Source organism: Sorex fumeus, unplaced genomic scaffold, assembly GCF_029834395.1.
Source record: "Sorex fumeus unplaced genomic scaffold, SorFum_2.1 ptg000047l, whole genome shotgun sequence".
NCBI lineage: Eukaryota > Metazoa > Chordata > Mammalia > Eulipotyphla > Soricidae > Sorex > Sorex fumeus.
In genome coordinates, this window is record NW_026606104.1 from 42,783,001 (window position 1) to 42,803,089 (window position 20,089).

Here is a 20,089-nt window from a genome sequence, read left to right on the forward strand (position 1 = left end):
GGCTGGCGATGGGGAAATGGGTTCTTACGGGGGTCACAGCATCATCGTACCTGGGACTGGGACATCGAGATTGTACCTGGGGTCTTATGATGGGACTGAGCTACTGAGATCTCCAAGAGAATCCCTGTGTTCACTCCCCTAGGGGAGATCCCTCGGTCCTAGAGAGATGTGGGTCCGAGGAGAGTGAGGCCCAGGCTCCTTTCAAGCCTTGGCTTGGGTCAGGCAGGCCCTTGGGCAGCCTGTGTATGGTTGAGGGTGGATGGAGGATGGAAATTGGGGAGTGGATAAGGGGAACCGGGGGCTACCCTCCCACTGGCGGTAGAAGGAAGGTCTGGTCAGGATTCCGAACAAGCTGAATGGGGGAGAAGGGTGGTTCTGGCGTGATCCGTCGTAGTCGGGGACCAGCACTGGGAGAAGCAGCCCAGAGGACTTCTGCGCGGAGCGAGAGGTGGGGCCAGGGATTCGCAGGGGAGGCGGCGCCTGCGCTCCCCGCGCCGCGGGGCCGGGGGTCCGCGCCGGGAAAGCCGCGCCGCGGGGGCTGGGGCGGGGCCTAGGCGGGTCCGCCCCCGCGCAGGTAGCCAATGGGCGCGGCGGCGCCGGGTGACGGAGGGAGCCGGAGTGCTAGTGCCGCGGCGGCGGCGGACGGCCCAGCCCGAGCCCGAGGGTCTGGGGGTGGCGTGGGGGCGCGGCGACGCGGAGCCGGGGACCCCGGGATCTGCAAGGCGGCGCGGCCCGGGTCGCCGGAGCAGTGCGGGCGGCCCGGCGGCGGCGCGATGCCTCTCGCCCAGCTCAACGAGCCCTGGCCGCTCATGGAGCTGGTGCCACTGGACCCGGAGGTGAGTGAGCGGGGCGGGGGCCGGACGCCGGAGAACCCGGGTCCCCACCGGCGCGGGGCGGGGCGGCCCGCGGGGCTGCAGTAGCCGGGGCGGGCGCCCTCCAGGGCGCGAGTGTCCTCCGATCTCTCGCCAGATCTCCGGCTCCACCCCCCTCTGCCCGGGTGTATGCGCGCGAGGGACAGTTCCGCCAGGCGTCCAGAATCCCCCCTCCCTTGGCTGGGAAGAGAGGGTCCCGCGGGGCGCTCACATCTGGCCCCCCCTTAGCCTGTCCACCTAGGACCCTTACCGGCGGCGGTCGGAGCTTCCTCCATTAGCACAGACGGGCAGAGCTGGGGTGCCCAGCTCCTGGGACTCTACGGAAGATTGGATCCCGGGGATCCTGGGATCCCCCTTCTCCATGATGTCTCGCAATGCCCAACCTCAGCAACTCTCCTCTTGCCGCGGACCCTGGAAGGACTGATCCTCTCGACCTTTAGCAGTTGTGGAATGTGGGGTGACACCTCCCAGTCTGGATTGGAAGCTCTTGGTTTTTCTTTGGCCTGAGGCTAGGGCCAGAGGAAACCTGTGTCCCCTGACTGTAGACTTGGAAGAGCGGGTAGGGAGAAGATCCTTGGATTTGGGGAAGAGAATTACTCCCAGGGAGGGAAGACCGGGAACGACCTCTTTGCTGCTTCCCTTCTGTACAGGCTCCCATAGGAAGGACTGGAGGCCCCTGCGGAGTTTGGCCTCTGCCAGCCTAGTGGCTCCCAGAGCAGCGCCTGCCCTCCTCTGAGGATTTCTGTGGTGCCCAGTCCTTAGTTAGCTTACAGTAGACCAGCCCTTCCTGTGCCCTTTGATCCCCAGGGTCAAGGTCAGGTCCCAGAACCCTTAGGTTGAAAACTTTCCCTTTCAGTTCATGCAAGTAAGGAGGCAGGTAATGCCCGCGTGCACAGGGGCGTGTGTGTCTGTGTGTGCACCAGTGCTGCAGGGAAGAGAGGTATTCAGGGAGGTTATTCAGGGAGGCTCTCAGTTGGCCTGGGGGCCAGGGTGGTTTTCCCCAGCCTTAGCCCCCAGCTCCTGCCTAGGGTGCCCTCCTTTACCTTCTCTTACCTGGGCAGTCATCAGGGTCCTGCCTCCCAGGCCACAGGTTGAGCTATTAGAGAACCTGGGTCCCCGGCAGCCAGGTCATGCTTCCCCTTTAAAGGATTGGCCAGTGCTGGCTATTGGAGGGTGGGCACGGTAGGATTAGGTAACCAACCTGAAGGCACAATTTGGAGTAAATTGCTCTGGGATCCCTGCCATGGGGTTTTTACAGTCTCTGCTCAGCTTGGAGGTTCTCTCGCTGACTCACCCTGGAGGTGAGGAACACTGCCCCCTGCAGCCCCAGCCCTCCCCCCCCCTCCCCAAGAATGGGGGCACTAGGCTGGAGTGAGCAAGCTCGGAGGTGGAGTTCTTGCCCTTCCACACCCCTACCACTTCCACCTCCACTTGACTCAGACCTTACCTTGGGCTGGGTTAGTGAGAACAGAGCAGGCGCTTGGTGCCCAGTCCAAGGCATGCTACCACTTCCTGCTTCCCTTTGGGCCACCTGAGGCCGGGGCCTGCTTAACCAGAGGCTCTGGGAATGGAAAAACTCAGTTTGGTTTGGAGTGCTGTGCACCTGAACTCTGAGAGGGGAAAGCTGGCTTCTCTAAGATGAAGGTAGGAGGCTGAATTTCTCTAGGCGCATCTCCTGGGAAGTCCTGTGTGACCCACAGTCAGCCCTCAGCCTCTCTGATTATGTTTCTCTGGTGACCAGGACTAGGTTTTAGCTTCATGGGCCTGGGTACTGCAGCCATACTCTTCCTCTCTGTGAGGGTGCCAGGCGACTGGGTGTTATTGTTTGGGTAACAGGAGCCACAGGGCAGCCAGGGTGCCGGTTGGGCTGTTCTCACTGGAGAACAGGGCCTCGCTGTTCTTAGCCCAGGTGACATGTAAGTGATACAGCAGCCTGACCTGCAGGTACAGGCACTGCCGCTGGCTCCTGGTTGGGCAGGAGGCAGGCCAGAGGCTGCTAGGGACATTTGGCAGAGACCTGGGATCTGGACTGCCCTGTCCTCCCCATGACACCCCTGAAAATGGACTGCTGGGAGGCAGGGCCTGGCCTGGCCCAGGGTGGGGCCAGGTAGAGTAAACCCGTTGGGACTGTGGGAAAGGCAGAGGGTTCTGCAATGGACCTTCCTTGGCACTGCTAGAGCATAATCGTGTGCCAGGCCCAGCCCTCCGGGTATAGTACTTTATTCTCTGCCAGCCACCTTGCTTCACCTGTGGCACCATATCAGAATAAAATTCTCCAATTTCTTAAAGGAGGAATTATTACCCCCATTTTTAGCAGGGACAGCCTTTTTCAGAGAGAGCTGACCCATGAGGTAACTCCAGGATGGGGACCAGATCACTTCCTGAGAGTCTTCCACTAAGTGAGAAAGAGGAGGCTGGGTCAGATGGGCCCTGGTGGAAGGTACTCCAAGAGAGGCTCCGGATATTGGCACTCTCCTCAGCCCGCAGGGCCCCTGTCCAGCCGTTGCTGAGGGCCGGTGGTGCCAACTGACACTGGCACCTGTCCCCAGCCTCCAGCAGTGTGGCGCTGCCAATGCTGGGCTCCAAACCCAGCTCCTGGGGCTGCTTCCTGCCTTCAGGGCATGTGTCATCTTGTCCATCTGTGGCCCTTCCTGGGACAGAGCTGCTTGGGTGGGAAGGCAGGTTGCCTGTTAGAACCCAACACTGACCTCTGAGTGACAGACACAGAGGTCCCTGTCTGGGGGCAGCAAGGAGGGTGTGGTTCTTCCATCATCACTCTGTAGGAGCATCAGTGTCCTCTTTTGTTCATTCACTTCTTAGCTAACGTGTGTGGTGCATTTATTGTATGATAAGTACAGTTCCCAGCAACAGGGTGCAGCTGTGAACAAGACAGACCTTATGATATCCAGGAGAAAAACTGAGCATCAGAGGGGATGGGGCAGACCCAAGTCTGAATGAGTGACTGGAGAGTGAAAGTGAAATCTTTTGTCATGGCTCCACAGCTCTTGTCCTACTGCGTGTGCCCCAGGCAGGCTTGAGCAGGGCCTCTTAGACTCTTCCCACTCAAGACATTTTTTGTGTGAAATTTTTTTTTTCGGTCACATCTGGCGATGCACAGAGGTTACTCCTGGCTCATGCACTCAGGAATTACTCCTGGCGGTGCTCGAGGGACCATATGGGATGCTGGGAATCAAACCTGGGTTGGCCTTGTGCAAATGCCCTACCCGCTGTGCTGTCGCTCCAGTCCCTGTGCAAAAAATTTTTAATGCAACCCTAGGTGTATACAATAGGTATATAGAGGCCAGAGAGATAGTACAGCAGGTAAGGTGCTTACCTTGCATATCGCAGACCTGGGTTTGATCCTTGGCACCATGTATGGTCCTGTAGTACTGCTAGGAGTGATCCCTGAGCACCACTGGGTATGGTCCAATCCCCTTTCTTCCAAAAAATATAATAGGTATACAGGTCCAGGGAGATCACTCAACAATTTGGAGCACATGATTTGATGCAAGATTTTATCCCTGCACACAGCCTCTGTGTATATGCTGGAGCAATAGCAGAGCAGGTAAGGCGTTTGTCTTGCAAGTGGCCGACATGGCCGACCTGGTTTCGATTCCTCCACTCCCCTTGGAGAGCCTGGCAAGCTACTGAGAGTATCTCTCCTGCATTGCAAAGCTGGCAAGCTCCCTGTGACATATACAATATGCTAAAAACAGTAACAACAAGTCTAGCAATTTGTTGAGACGTTACTGGAGCAAATTGATGAGCAGCGGGAGGACAATGCTACAGTGCAGTGCTACATGGTCTCCTGAGTACCACCAGGAGCAGCCCCAAGCACCACTAAGTGTGCACCTCCCAAAAAGTATACAAATTAAGTGTTAACAAAAGTTATACTTTTATCTTATTTTTGTTGTTGCTGTTTGGGTTTTAGGCTATCTATAAGCCTTACTCCTGGCTCTGTGAACTTCTGGCTGTGTTTAGAGGATCCTGTGCCAGGGATCAGATTAGCCCATACGTTTATTTTATTAAGAAATTAAAAATTCTGGGACTCGAACGATAGTACAGTGAGTAGGGCATTTGCCTTGCATGTGACTGACCTAGATTTGAACCCTGCCATCCTGTATGATCCCCTGAATACTGCCAGAAGTAATTCTTGAGTGCAGAACCAGGAGTAAGCCTTGAGCATTGCTGGGTGTCACCCCAAAATAAACAAAACAAACAAAAAAAGAAATGAAAAATTCTATGGCTTGGGTGATAGTTCAGCGGGTAGGGCACTTGCCTCACATGCGGCCAATCTGGGTTCAATCCCTGGCATCCTATATGGTTCTCCAAGCCTGTTAGGAATGATCCCTGAGCGGAGAGCCAGGAATAAGCCCTAAGCACTGCTAGGTGTGGCCCCAAAACAAAAACAAAACAAGAAATTTTTAAAAATTTGTTTTATTAAAAATTTTCCCATACAAAAAAAATTCCTACACATTTATTTGCAAGCATATTTTTTGCAGCTCCCACATTCAGTCATTGAACCCGATATGGGTCATGACCCCACTCTTAAAGAAGCTAGGGGCTAAAGGGCAGGCAGTTCTGTCTCTACAGGAGACTTAATTGTTCTTTCTTTTTATTTTTAATTTCTTTTGTTGTTTGGCTCAAACCCAGCAGTGCTTACTCCTGGCTCAGTGCTCAGGACTTACTCCTGGCAGGGATTAGGGGACTGTATGTGGTGCCAGGGATTGAACCCAGATCTGCGTTCAAGATAAGCATCCTATATCTTGTACTGTTTCTCTAGCCTGTAACTCTGGCGGGGGCACTCTGTAGTGTTTATGCATTCCAGATCTTTCTCCAGGGTTCCTCTGCACTTTAGAGACCTTATGTATCAGTTCTTAAGAAGTGTGGGCTTGGGTCAGAGCAATAGCACAGCGGGTAGGGCGTTTGCCTTGCATGTGGCCGACCCGGGTTCAATCCCCAGCATCCCATATGGTCCCCCAAGCATGGCCAGGAGTAATTCCTGAGTGCAGAGGCAGGAGTGACCCCTGAGCATCGCTGGGTGTGACCCAAAAAGAAAAAAAAAGTGTGGGCTTCTGGGAGGATGACACCCAAGCTGGAGCCCCTGGGACTGGAAGTAGCGAGACGGTCCTGCAGGGTCACTGTGAATTATCCAGTCTCTTCACCAGTACACTCCCCTCTCTGGGTGCTCTGCTGTTCACCTCCACTCCTTAGGGATTTAAGCTTGAAGCCTTTTGACTTTGGGGTGATGGCACATATCTGTCATCTGCTGAGGGACCTCAGGTATCCCTTTACTCCCAGAGCCTCACCTGGACATCTGAAATGATAAGACTTGCTCTGGCATCCCTGCCCTTTGCTGGGTTGAACTTTCTTTCTTTCTTTCTTTCTTTCTTTCTTTCTTTCTTTCTTTCTTTCTTCCTTCCTTCCTTCCTTCCTTCCTTCCTTCCTTTCTTTCTCTCCCTCTCTCTTTCTTTCTTTCTTTTGTTTTTTTTGGGTCACACCCAGCAATGCACAGGAGTTATTCCTGGCTTTGCACTCAGGAATATGGGAGGCTGGGAATTGAACCCGGGTCAGCTACGTGCAAGGCAAATGCCCTACCCCGTGTACTATCGTTCCAGCCCCTGGGTTGAACTTTCTTTTTTTTTTTTTTGCTTTTTGGGTCACACCCGGCAATGCTCAGGGGTTACTCCTGGCTCATGCACTCAGGAATCACTCCTGGCGGTGCTCGGGGGACCATATGGGATGCTGGGAATCGAACCTGTATCGGCCATGTTGGCTGCATGCAAGGCAAATGCCCTACCCGCTGTGCTATCGCTCCAGCCCCCTGGGTTGAACTTTCTTTTGCCAAACTCTCTGTAGGGCCCTGAGCTGGCCCTGGCCCAAGGACATGATGAAGGACAAGTCACGGCCTGTGGTTGGCTCAATGCTGTAGGGGCCAGAAGGAAGAAATAGACTTGAGACTGTTTGGACCAAGGAGGGAACATTTGGGATTGAGTCCTGCAAGATGACCAAGAGTTTGCCAGAGGACCAAGACCAAAAGGACTTTCTGGGTTGAAAGACAATACACATGCCTAGGGATACGAATATGTTTTCCGTTCAGGGTCTCTGGGGTTTCAGAGGAACTCAAGAATAGGACCTGAAAACCAGAGAGATAGTATTGTAGACAAGACCCTTGCCTTGCACGCAGGGGGGTCCAGTTAGATCCCCGTTTCTGCATATGGCTCCCTGAATAACTCCAGGATACTAGATAGGGCAGGAATAGGCCTTGAGCACTCCTCCTCCCAGAAGAATAGGGTCTAGTAACAGTAATGGCCACTGTTTGTGGATCAGTTACCTGTGGGTAACAGCTTTGTAACTGTGTGTCTCACGATGATTCAATTTAAAGAACTTAACTGCAGGTCTCAATTTTTATTTTCTGTTTATATTTTTATTTTATTATTATTATATCATTTGGTTTGGGGCCACCCTAGAGGGCCTTATCCTGGCTCTGTGCTCAAGGACCTCTGTGGGGTTGGGCACCCACAAGTGATTTCTGGAATCAAATACAGTTTGGATTTGCATGCTTTTTAATTGCCCTACACAATGTACTATCACTCCAACCCTTATTTTATTATTCTTTAAAAGTTTATTTATTGGGGTCAGAGAGATAGCACAGAGGGTAAGGCACTTGTGTGTGGCTGATTTGGGCTCAGTCCCCAGCACCTCATTTTGTTCCCCTGAGCTTGCCTGAGTGATCCTTGAGTGCAGAGCCAGGAGTAAGCCCTAAAACAAACAAGTTTATTTACAAATTTACTTATTTGGAATCTAGGACTTCACTTTCAGGGTTTACTCCTGGCTCTGTGCCTAGGGTCACTCCTGGTGGGGCTTGGGGGACCATGTTTGGGGACTCTACCAGAACTAGCCACATTCAAGTCAAGCACCTTAACCCTGGTACTACCTTTCCAGCCCCTGACTGTATATTTTTTTAGAGATCTTATTTTATTTTTTTCCTTGGAACCCTCTCCAGAGTTACATTGCTTTTATCCCATCTCACAGTGAGAAAACTGAGACTCAGAAATGAAGTTACCTTCTCAGGGTCATGTAGTGGTAGAAGCTAGAATCAGAAGCTACATGGTCAAGTTCCATAAGCCTCATTCTTAATCATCTGGGCAGAGGGAGGTGGCAGTCTTGTGTGCGATGCCCAGTTCCTCGGTTCTGCAGTGGGAATCCATGGCCATATCTGGGGTCTGGGACCTAGAAAGTTCTCATGGAGGAGCATATGAGTATGGGCAGAGAGAGTCAATTACTCAAGTGCAAGGATCACAGTTGAATGTGAGGAGGATAAGGCTGGGTTGGGGGGTTGGGGTGTGAGTTACTGTGACTGTGATGAGAATGTTGAGTCTAGAATGGGGCTGGAGCAATAGCATAGTAAGGCATTTGCCTTGCATGTGGCTGACCTGGGTTCGATCTCAGGCACTCCATATGGTCCCCCAAGCCCCTCTAGGAGTGATCCCTGAGCACAGAACAAGTAAGTCTTGAGCACGGCTGGGTGTGGCCCAAATACAAACAGAAAAAAAAGAGTCTGGAATGCTGGAGGTGGACCTCAAATCTACAGATGCATACCGCCTGTGTTCCCCAACTTAGCCCAACTTACCTCCAGGCCTGATCCTCTTGGCCCTGACTGGTGTGTGTGCCCACAGAACACTGGTCCTGGTGCAGGATTAGGGGCATTAAAGGGGGCAGGATGTCCTGGGGACATGTCCAGGGGCAGGGAGGTTATGTAATGGACAGAGCACAGCTGTGTCTGCTGCTGCCAGCAAAGCCACAGCTGCCCTGTGGACCCAGAGCCTGCTCCAAAGTTCAGCCCTGCCCTAGGCTGGCTCGTCCTGCTCACTGCAAACCTGCTGTGTGCCTCACACACCCCTGCTTCAGTTTCCCCGGGCCTAGTTTGGCCACCTTCTGTTACCCTGAAAGGCCCAGAGCTGGGCAGCCCTCAGTTTCCCCGGGGGAATATATTCCAGTGCCCACTGGAGGGTGCAGTCTGGAGCTGGAGAAAGCAGGATGCCCAGAGGCGGATCCGGAGCCATCTTCCCCTTTGCACACAGTTGGGGTGTGGGTTTCTCAGCAGTCTCTGGGAGCATCTCCTGGGTGTCACATACCAGAATTTGAGTCTCTGATATCAGTTGCATGATCTCAGGGACTATGGACACAGCCTTTCTGACCCTCAGTTTCCTTTTCAGCCAGTGGGGCCGGAGCTTACCTCCTGGCTCAGGAGGGTTTAATGGGACCACAAGTGTGAGTCACTGATTCCAGCACTTGGCATGTGGCAGGGGCTCAGGGGAGGACACCTGCTAGCCCCAGCCCTAAGCTTTGTCCTCCTGTGCTCCCCATAGAGGAAGGACAGGCTCATTTGGAAATGTCCTGCAAAGGTGACTCGTGGCTCTGTGAAGGAGAGCAGTGATTCTGCATAGCATGGGTAAGGGAGGGTCCCAGAGAGGGCAGAGCAGAGCAAGAGACTTCCCTGGTCCTGGTTCCTTCCACCCATGCAGCAGCTCTGGGAGGTGAGTGTAGCCTCCCTTTTTACTGTTCAGTATACTGAGTCCTCCTGCAGTTGACCAGTCGGCACAAAGTCGAGCAGTTTGTTTAGCCCTTCCCCCTGGGATGAAGTGGGCATTTGAACTGACTCTTTGGAGAGGAGGTGCTTGCCTGCAGAGAGCAGGGTGGGAGGGCTGGGAGATGCTGTGGCTGGAGGTTGAGGGGACACACCTAATCTTCCTGCCTCCAGGGCCTCCCTGCTGTTGGGTACAGCCATGACTGGGTTCCCAGGGGTTTGTCTTTGCTCTGTCCCGTGCTGGTGAGTTCTGACAGTGCTCCCCAAACCCTCTTCTCTTTTCCAGAATGGACAGGCCTCAGGAGAAGAGGCTGGACTTCAGCAAGACAAGGTGAGGAGCTGGACCAACTTCCCGGGTTGGGGCTGTTTTTCTGGGCCTGGAGGAGGGAGGCATGACCTTGTCTGCATATGAGGGCCCTGGCCTCCTGCCCCTTTGCCCAGCCTAGCCTTCCTCCTCCTCACCGGCCAGGCAGCCCTGCCTAGAGGTGACTTGTTCCAGTCTTCCTGTGTTTTGTTGTTTGTGGTGCTGGTGATCAATCCCAGGGCCTCACTTGTGCCAGGAGCATGCTCTACTGTGAACCTCCTCCCTGGCTCCAGCCTTCCCGTTTCTTAGTTGTGAAAATGATAGGGACCCCCCACCCCCGAATGGGAATTCTGTCACCCGGTCCCCCAGGCCAGGTCACTTCCCTGTGCTTTTTTTGTTTATTTTGGGGTCACATGTGGCAGTGCTCACAGCTTACTCCTGATTCTGTGTTCAGAAATCATGTATGGTGGGGCCCTGGGATCATATGAGATGCCAGGGATCGAACCTGGGTTGCCCACGTGCAGGGCAAGCGCCCTGCCATTGTACTTTCTGTCCACACACCCCCTCCCCCCATCACAAATTTTCCTGTTCTTACCGCCTGACTGTGGGGCCAGTGAAGGAGGCTGGCGGCATGAGGGAGCCCAGGCCCTCCCTGCTGCTTCCCCCGCAGACCTGGGCTGGGGCCCTAGGAGCATGTGTGCACACAACTCCAGGGAGCACCTGGGGGCTTCTCAGGTCCAAGCAGGGTCCTGTGCACACTGGGATCCGCCAGCTGATCCCCGTCCTCCCATCTCTGCTCCCCTGGGGCTCCTCCAGCCAGCCCCTCAGCTCCTTGCCCGTGGTGTGTGCTGACTGACTGTGTGTACCCCTGGGCAAGCCGTTGTCAAGCCCTTGTCTCCTCTGGGCCTGGGCTTTGTCATCTTTGGGGTTAGGAGACCACACTCCATTCTTTGTGAGAACTTGGGGGACAGAGCTACCGGCAGTGTAGGTAGAGAGCGAGCTGGTTCTGTCCTACACGTCTCACCTCTCGGGGTCTGCCTTTGCTGGCAGGGACCGCTGCAGTGAAGTACCAGGGAAGCTGCCGTAGCTTGGCATGGAGTTTGTAGCATAGGGACACTATGCCACTGCGTGGCTCCACTTCCTGCGGGGACCTCCCCCAGGCCTGGGCCCACCTGGTCCCGAGCAGCCATCAGTGTGACCTTTGAGACAAACACAGGCTGCTCCTCTGGGTGCCTTGACTCCGCCTTGGGAGATAAGGGCGGGGAGTCGCTCCTGCCCTTTCTCTCCCTAGAGACTCTGGTGCCTTGTGGGTGTCCTGTCCTGTGACCAGAGAATTTCTCCAAGACTCCGCCCTGAGTTGCCTAGTTAACTTGGTGTGTCTGTGTGTGTGTGCGCGCGTGCACCTCTTGGCAATCTCTCGGGGGGGGGGGGAACAATGTGTTGGGGATTGTATTAGGCACCCCGACCTCTGTACTCTCCCTCTGCCCTCCCAATCCCCAGTTGCCTCGTAATGCAATGAAGAGCTGTAGGTCCCCAAGGAAGAGCAGGTGCTTCAGATCTCGGGGCTGAGGTTCTGAGGAACAGGATGGTGAGTGGGCAGGGCTTGAGGTAGGAACTTACCCTGCAGTGGAAAGGGCTGGGCGGGGTGGGGGGGGACGGGCAATTAGCCTCGGCCATGTTGGACTCTTGGTGCGCCCTGTTGTAGCACCAGGCGGCCCCAGAATGATCCACATCAACCAATCCACATCAGAGAGCTTTCAGACTTAGGGGGAGGCTGGGAAATGGAGAGCTGCATGGGAGCACCGTTACCAGGAGGATAGGATCGTGGGCACAGGAAGCCTGGTCTGTTCCACAATGGGCACATCCCTCCCCCAGGTACCCGCCTTTCTCTGTGGCAGGAGGCATGCATCCTGGGACTATCGACCTCTGAGCTCCGAGACCACTCCCAGGGTCACCGCTATGGAGCTGCAGTGGGCTGCGGAGAGAAAGGGAGTGGCAGGGAGGGAGGGAAGTGGGAGCTGGGAGGCTTTATTCTTGTTGGCCATGTCACTGTGTGCCCAGGACCTGATTCTCCACCGTGCACGAAGACTTGGTGCCTCCGGCAGTGGGGCGAGGGCATGTGGAGCCTTGCGGTGCAAGATTCCCAACAGGGTTTGAAACACAGTGTTGGCTTCTGAGGCTTGTTTACTTCATTCATTTAAGGCTGAAAGTGGGTTTGGCTTCAACAACCTTAACGTGGGCATCCTGGGAAGAGCTCCCCTGGAGTGCACCTGGTATCCCCAGGATGGGGGCACTGCCCCCCCCACCCCTCAGGGACTGGGCAGCCAGGCCCCCTCCCCCGGCTGTCTCGGGAGCTGGACCCCTTTGAAGCTCCTGCAGGTCTATTTTGAGAGCTGAGCGTCTCCCCCCTCCCCTCCTCTCTTCCTGTTTATGAAACCCTGATCCCTCCCGGATCCCTCATGCTCCCCTGGCTGGGGCTCAGGCAGGATGTGACTGTGGACTTTGGGGAGCCTTGGGCAGCCTCAGGTGTTGGGGGGAGCTTCCCTCAGATTGGCCAGTGCAGGCCAAGCCATCGTTCTAGCCCCAAGAACCCTCTGGCCCCGCTCGGCCCTCCCGCCTGAGCAGAGAGACCCAGTAAGGAGCAGCTCTGCTCCTGATGTTCCCGCCATGCGGCTCTTTGACCCCCCCCAGAAGCCTTTCCAGAGTGGGGCATCTGATTGGAACCTGTTTCACAGGGAGGAAGCGGAGGCTCTGCCCGGGATGGCATTTGGTCTGGGAGCACGCAGCTAGTAAGTTGATGCTTCTTAACTTCCCTCCTGGAATTCCAACCTTAAGCCTGTTGCTTGCACTGCTTTGTCCCCAGACCAAGTCTTTGCCTCCTTTCCACTAGGCCAATTTCAACTCATCCTCAGGGTCCAACTGGACAACTCCCCTCTTTCCCTTGCTGGAAGATCTTCCCTGACACACGCCAGGCACTCCCCTCTGGGCAGCTGCACCTTCTGGATTGTCAACGACAGTTGTGCTTGGGAGGTGGTGTGGGTTGCACCCAGGTGCTGCTCCTGTTTTGGTGCTCGAGGTTTGCTCCTGGCAGTGCTTAGGGAACCATATACTATGCCAGGGATTGAATCCAGGACCCTTAGGTTTCAAAGCATGTTTCCCTGGCCCAGACAGTTGGATTTAGTTAGCATCTATTCTTTTTTTTTTTTTTTTGCATTTTGGGGCACACCCAACGATGCTCAGGGGAATCACTCCTGGCGGTACTGGGTACCATATGGGATGCCGAGGATCGAACCTGGGTTTGCCATGTGCAAAGAAAACACCCTAACTGCTGTGCTGTCGCTCTTGCCCCAGCATCTATTTCTTTTTAGTAAGACTAGGCCACAGTCTGTGTTGCATGGGCACCTCCTAGTGTCTGGCTTATGTATGGGGACAAAGCCAGGCGGGCCACTGGGAAGGACGTCTGAAAGGCCTGCAGGGAATGCAGGAAGGAGTTTTAGACTCCAGCAGTCTGTGATTTTGGTCCTTATTCCTTTCTAGCCATATGGCCTCAGGCAAGTCACTTTCCTGAGTCTAGTTTCCTCCTCACTAAAAATTGGATCTTACCTTACTAAGAGCAAAGTCCCAGGGGCCACCACGCTATGGTTGGAGGAGGAGAGCCTGGCTGGAGGCACAGCCTCATCCCTCCATATCGGCCCTTCTTGGTGCTCCCTCTCAGGATGCCTGTGAACTGGGGCCCCCTCCTCTGCTCCCAGCACTGAGAGAGGCTTCTGGATACCCCTGTTCCATGAGAAGGCAGTGCGTGGGAGGTCTGCAGATGCCAAGGGAGGGGGAAGTTGGTGTCCTTGAGGGCCCAGGGTGGGCAGTGGGCTTGTCCTGCAGCTTGAGGAGGAAAACCCAGAGTGGGGAGGCCAGTGATGAGTCTGGGGGAACTCTGGGTTTTTCTCTCAGTTGCCCTGTGGGAGGAAGTAAATAAAGAGGAAGTCTCTATGTGGGGGATGGGACAGGGATGAAGGGATATGGGCTGCTGCCTGGCCTTCCCCCCTCTTGCCACCAGAGGCCTCCAGGCCCTCTCCATACCCTTCCACAAAGGCACTTCTAAGCGTTTCCTTCCTGTTGTCCCTTCCTGTACCCCTGCCTGCACGGTCTTCCTGTGCTCCTGTGGGACTCAAGGGTTGAGGGGCGGAGCCGGCACTGGACCTAAGGGCTCTGGGGCTTCCAGGGCTCCCCAACCCCAGAGTCTAAGGAGATCTTTCTCACAACCACTGGTGGGCCATGGTCAGGCTGATTCGCAGGCCTTGTACGGACTGGAAGGGGAAGTCTATGTGCTGGGGGCGTGTTTCCACATCGGGCATGTCTGTGGAAACCGTTTCCGATGGTCTGCTTGCTTGTGTCTGTATGCGGGTGACTTCCTGTGGTGGCGCTGGGGTGAGCACTAGCCTGGGCCATGTGCAAGGGGTTGTGGGGCATCCGCCTCTCTGCCCAGCCTTTAGGAGGGCCTCCCAGGACCTCAGGCCCCTCTCCCCTCTGGGTGACAGTGGGCAGGTTCTACACTGGGTTGTAGGGTGGCAGCTCCCAAGGCTGCCATATCGGGTGCTGCAGGGGAGAGAGATTTACCTCTAGGCTGGGACGGCTGGAGATTGCTCCCAGTGTCCCGAGGGGACGTTTGTAGTTGCTGGATGCCCCCTTGTGACTTGTCTCATTCCTGTCTCCCCTTGTTAGGGTCTGGGGAGACAAAGGTGACATCTCCCTCTGTTCTGCCCCCTGAGATATGATCTTGGGGTCCAGCATAGCCCATCTCTGCCCTTCCGCCCTGCAGAGGGGAAGTGAGAAAGGGGGGGGGGGTTAGAGACCCTGCCCTCTGGGCCAGGAAGGCTGAAAAAGCAGAAGTCAGGGGAGCAGCAGGGCCCACTGACTACCGGCTCGAGCCCCACCATGCAGACCCCGGCAGATTTCCCTGGGGGTATGAGAGACTCGGTTCCTTGTCCCAGAAAGGTGAGCAGAGAGTGGGGCCTGCTGCCAGCAGGACTCACCACCTCTGTGCAAGGCATGGGCTGGGGGCGGTGCCATCCCCCGGGCTTTGTCCCCAAGAGTGTCCTTGTCAGGGGCAGACACACAGGTGGGGTTCAGACCTGGACCAGGTGGGGGAGCTCAGCCATGGTCCCCCTTAGAGGCAGGCTTTTAGCCTGTTCTGCCCAGAGGTAATACGCAGGGCCCTGATTGGCCTGTGGCTTTGGGGGCTGTGACACCGACTCCCCAGTTAGGAGGGTTCCCTGAAGGTGGGGTGAGGCATGGAATGGGCCTCCCACTGAGGGAGGCTTGGTGGATGGCAGGAAGTGGCTCAGACCTGCCTCCACCCCTTGGTGCTCTGGTGCTGACCCCAGTCAGGCAGTAACCAGAGTTTGGATCATCTCAACCGTGGGCTTGCTTGGAGCCTGGTGATTCCCATTTCTGGAAATGGGGAGCTCTGGGGGCTTTGGGATCCGCATCAGTCTTCAGATTATACCTGGGAGCCTTCCCCTCAGCCTGCCATCCTCGGACCCGACCAGGAGGTGGTTCCCATGTGTGAACACTGCACTGCCTTCCCAGGGCTGGGGGTGCAGGTGGTGTCTTCCCCCTTCATCCCCAGAACTCTGCCCTATGTCTGGGCCTGACCCTGCGCCAGCCCCGGGCCCAGTTGCCTCTTGGGCTTCTCTGGCGGTGGTGGTGGTGGTGGTGGGGTGCTGTGCCTGTTTTCACCTGTTGGGGTGTGTTCTCCGGCTCCGCCTGTTGAGAACTTCCCATCTGTCTGCCTGTTGGGTGCCCGTCTGTCCCCTTGTGTTTCTGCCTGTTGGCTTCAGGTCTCCGTCCATCTCTGCCTGTGTGGATGTGTTCCCTGGCCTCAGTGTTGGGTGTGTCTCAGGCCTGCTCTGTCTGCAAGTGCCCCGCTGGGTACCTGTCACCTCTGTCTCCCCTCTTTGTGGGTGTGGTGCCCACCTGTATCTGCCTGTGGGTGCCCCGCTCTCTCTGTCCTCACCTGCAGTGGGGCAGGGGCAGGCTTCGGCCTGCTGGTGGTCAGGCACCGTCGCTCTTGGTACCTGTCAACTCCTCAGCAGCTGGATTGTGCGGGGCTTTCCCTTGGCTGCCCACAGGGAGGATGGGGGGAGGGCCCCAGGGCAGTCCTCAGGCAATGGGGGAGAGAGAGAGAGAGGAAGGGAACGCCGAGAGGCTGTCAGCCTGGAGCAGGGAAACCACAGGCCCTGAGTGATTGGCGGGCCCCAGGCTGGGCCCAGCCCCCACCCTCACCCTGCACATCCGCCTTAGGCCTGGCCACCTCCGCGCAGCCCCTGAGCCGCTGCTCCTGCCATGGTGCCTCGGCCCTGGAGGGCGGATGGAGCAGGATCCCAAGCCTCCCCGTCTGTGGCTCTGGGCTCTGCTCCCCTGGCTGCCCAGGAAGCAGCGGCCCAGGATCAGCCAGACCTCTGTGCCTGCCCCTGCCCCTGGCCCTGGCCCCAGGCGGGGCTCGGTGAGTGTCCCAGCTGTCGGGGGCCCTGGAACAGGTGCCCAGGCAGCTAGTTGGCCTAGGCTGGTTGGGGGCTGTCCGGGCCCAGCCCAGGCCATCCTGGGTGACTGACCTTGGCTCAGTCTTCCTTCTTGGGGCATGAGAACCTCCAGTCCTTCAGGGCAATAGTGGCAGGTTGAATGCAGGGCAGAGGGGTCCGTCCTAAAACGGGCTAGGGGCTTTAAGTATGTAGACTTGTAGGAGGGAACTTCCGGTGGGTGGAGTGTAGGTTTTCTGACCTGAACTCCTCGCCACCCCAGGCTGGCACTTAACTGGGTTGGTAGGTGATTCTTGTGTCCCTGTGCAACTCAACCCCATCCTATTGACCAGAGGACCATCCTGTCCTCATCCTGATCAGGAACAGAAGGCCAGCTTTGCCTTTCAGTATAAGAACAAACCCTACTTCCTATTGTGGCAAACCCAAACCTTTTGCAGTGGGGGTGGGGACCAGGCAGATACCCAGAGGAGTTCACCACCTTCCTGGGATAGGTCTGTGGGCCAGAGCCAGAGTTTGGGACTGGCCTGGCCTGGCCTACTTGTGCTTGTGCCTCACTGGGACTGGTTAGGCTGGGGCAGGAGGAGCAGCAGGAGCAGGGTCTTATCCTCCTACCCCCCCACACCGGTACTGTGCTCCTCCTGGCCTTGGAGGCCGTTTTGGCGTCTGCTGATTGGAGGCAGGTCTGGTCAGGGGTACTCTCTGACTGGACCGGGGGTGGAGGCTGTCTGTGGAGGTTCGGTACGGAGGGCCCCGATCCCATCCCCATCATCTCTCTCTCTCCCCCTCAGGATGAGGGCGTCCTCAAGGAGATCTCCATCACTCACCATGTCAAGGCTGGCTCCGAGAAGGCAGACCCGTCCCAGTTTGAACTCCTCAAGGTTCTGGGCCAGGGATCCTTTGGCAAAGTGAGTCCTAAGCTCATAGCAGGAGAGCAGTGCTAGGTATATCAGAGGGGGAGGTCAGGGGTTACCTTGGGGCTCCGAGACCAGCTGGTTAGGGTAGGAGGGTCTGGAGGGAGGATGAAAAGTCAGCTGGTGCCCTAGAAGGGAAGGAGGTTAACTTGGGGCTCAGGGAAAAGAGAGGTGGAGCCTGGGTCTTGGAGGGTGGATGCTCCCAGATTCAGCCTTGCCAACTCTACGTCGTGTTCCTGCTGCGACCTTCCCAGGTGTTCCTGGTGCGGAAAGTCACCCGGCCAGACAATGGACACCTGTATGCCATGAAGGTACTCAAGAAGGCGACACTGAAAGGTTAGTGGGGGCCACTTCTGTGCAGGGCCCAGCTGGGCCAGGATTGCTTGCAGGGGTCTTAGGGCTGAGTGGGATGGCAGTGTATGTCCAGGGCACGTGATCTGAAGAAAAAGAGCCCAACACCTTGCCTGGATCCTACATTTTTAAGAAAAGTCAAAGGGGGGGGGGGGTGGGCTATGGCTCACAGCGGGGGGTCTCACATAAGGATGACCCATTTGGGTTATTCCTTGGAGCATGAGTAGGGGAAGGAGGAACAGTTTACCAAGCAAATGTGTGGGGGTGTTTTGAGGATATTAGGGGTATTTGGGAACTCATGATCCAGATAGTTAACTGCAGCAGGGCCACAGCATGGAGGGAAGCAGACAATTAAAGCCAAGAGTAAAAGGCGTTCTGAAGGGGGAAGCACCAAAACTATAGAGGTACAGAGGGGCTACTCCGGTTAGCCCATTAAGGCAGACTCCTGGAGGAGGTGAGTCCTGAACTTAGTCAAAGATGAACCTTCTGATCATCAGCATTGCCCAAGGATTTTTTTTAATTCTTTGAAGTTGAAGTGTCATGATTTGCTATAGGATTAATATTAATGTCTTAGGCACACGCCCACAGCAGCATGTTCTTGTCCCCAGGGTTGTGTGTGTGTGTGTCTTGCTCAGATGCATGTGTATGAATTATGGCCTCAGGATATGCCTTTTCAGACAGCTCCCCCTGAGCCCAGGCCAGGTGAAGAGGGTGCTCAGGGTTCACAGGGCCAAGGCTGAGGGTCATAAAAGGGTAGGTTGGTCGAACTGACCCAGTTGAGGTTGCTTAGTGGGACATGGTAGGAAGTTACTCTGAGGAGTGTCAGGGTGCCAAAGGTCCAGCCCAGGCACCACCGTGAGAGGGGAAGAGACAAGAGAAAGCGAACTCTTCTTAGTCAAGCCTGGGCTGCCTGTTTGCCACGAGACCAGTGGTGACTGCCTTTCTTCCGGCCAGTGCGCGATCGTGTTCGGACCAAGATGGAAAGAGACATCCTGGCCGACGTAAACCATCCCTTTGTGGTGAAGCTACACTATGGTGAGACAGCAACCCCTCCCCATGTTCCCACTCCCACCCTGTTTTTTTTTTATTTGTGTGTTTGTTTTTGGGCCACACCCAGCTGTGCTCATGGCTTAATACTGCCTCTGCACTCAGATCACTTCTGGCGGGCTTGGGAAACCATATGGGGTACTGGGGATCACACCCAGGTTAGCCACATGCAAGGCCAGTGCCCTCCCCACTGTACTATTGCTCAAGTCCCCTCCCACCATATCTGCCAGTCTGGCCTGGCCTGTGGGCTGCAGCCCCACTTCCTACCTGACTGACCAAGGTCCCTAGGGCCAGAGGGCCAGGGTTCACGACCCAGCTAACTCCTGGCCTTGTCCCCTTCCCCCAGCCTTCCAGACAGAGGGAAAACTCTACCTGATTCTGGATTTTCTGCGTGGCGGGGACCTCTTCACACGACTCTCTAAAGAGGTGAGCTACACCTTACTGCAGAGGGCCCCAGGAAGGAGCTGAGTCCATGAGATCTTTCCTCAAAAGGCCTGGGAAGGGGTGGGATAGGTGTGCCTGGACTTGGTGTCTAGGCCTACCCAGCAGTTCCTGACCCAGAACCACCTCCTACCCCCTGAAAAAGCCTCAGAGATCCCCTAAGATGGACTGAGGAGGATGAGACTCTGGATCTGGTGTTGCCTTAATTCTGGGGAGCTAAGATTGGCTCCCACTTCAGTCTTTCAAATCCATCCAGAAAGCTTGATGCTTTTTTTGTTTTTGGCCATACCCAGCTGTGTTCAGGACTTATTCCTGGCTCTATTCCCAGGGATGGCTCCTGGTGGGCTCGGGGAACTATAAGGGGTACCAGGGATCGAACCTGGGTCATCTACATGCATGGCAAGTGTCCTACCTGTCGTACTACTATCACATTGGCCTGGAAGCTTAATACTTTGGCATCTTATGACAACACTAGCTGTTGAATTGGTGTAAGGTTTGGAGCCAGGTCAATACATGGGACTGTTAATACATCCTGACTTTGGAAGAGAGCCAAAGTTATTTCTGTTGTTTTAGGGCCACACCTGGCAGTGTTCAGAGGCTATTCCTGGTCTTGTGCTCAGGAGTGATCCCTAGTGGTGCTTGGGGGCATTTGTGGTGCTGGGGATTTGAATGGGGATAAGCAGAACTTTTAAGTATTTATTTATTTTGGTTTGGGGGTCACGCTTGGCATTGTTCAGGGCTTATTCCTAGCTTCATGCTCAGGCATCACTTCTGATGGGCTGGGTGACCATATGTGATGCTGGAGATTGAACTCAGGTATGCTGCGTGCAAGGCAGGCTCTGTATCCACTGTACTACCTCTGGCCCAGAAGTTATCACTGTCACTGTCACTATCCTTCCCGTTGCTCATCGATTTGCTTGAGCGGGCCCAGTAACGTCTCCATTGGAGACTTTGTTGTTACTGTGTTTGGCATATTGAATACATCACGGGTAGCTTGCCAGGCTCTGCCATGCAGGCGAGATACTCTCAGTAGCTTG

The 20,089-nt window shown here is 55.6% G+C and overlaps 1 protein-coding gene across 1 annotated transcript in view; it reads left to right on the forward strand.

Annotated features, from left to right (window-relative positions):
• Positions 1-587: 587 nt before the first annotated feature.
• The window catches only part of RPS6KA1 (ribosomal protein S6 kinase A1), a 41,051-nt gene continuing 21,549 nt past the window's right edge, over positions 588-20,089 (forward strand). The window contains exons 1-6 of the mRNA XM_056122666.1: positions 588-836; positions 9,749-9,793; positions 17,091-17,207; positions 17,468-17,549; positions 18,519-18,599; positions 18,958-19,037. Coding sequence (XP_055978641.1) covers positions 774-836; positions 9,749-9,793; positions 17,091-17,207; positions 17,468-17,549; positions 18,519-18,599; positions 18,958-19,037 — 468 coding nt within the window. The 5' untranslated portion in view covers positions 588-773. The remainder of the gene's footprint in view (positions 837-9,748; positions 9,794-17,090; positions 17,208-17,467; positions 17,550-18,518; positions 18,600-18,957; positions 19,038-20,089) is intronic.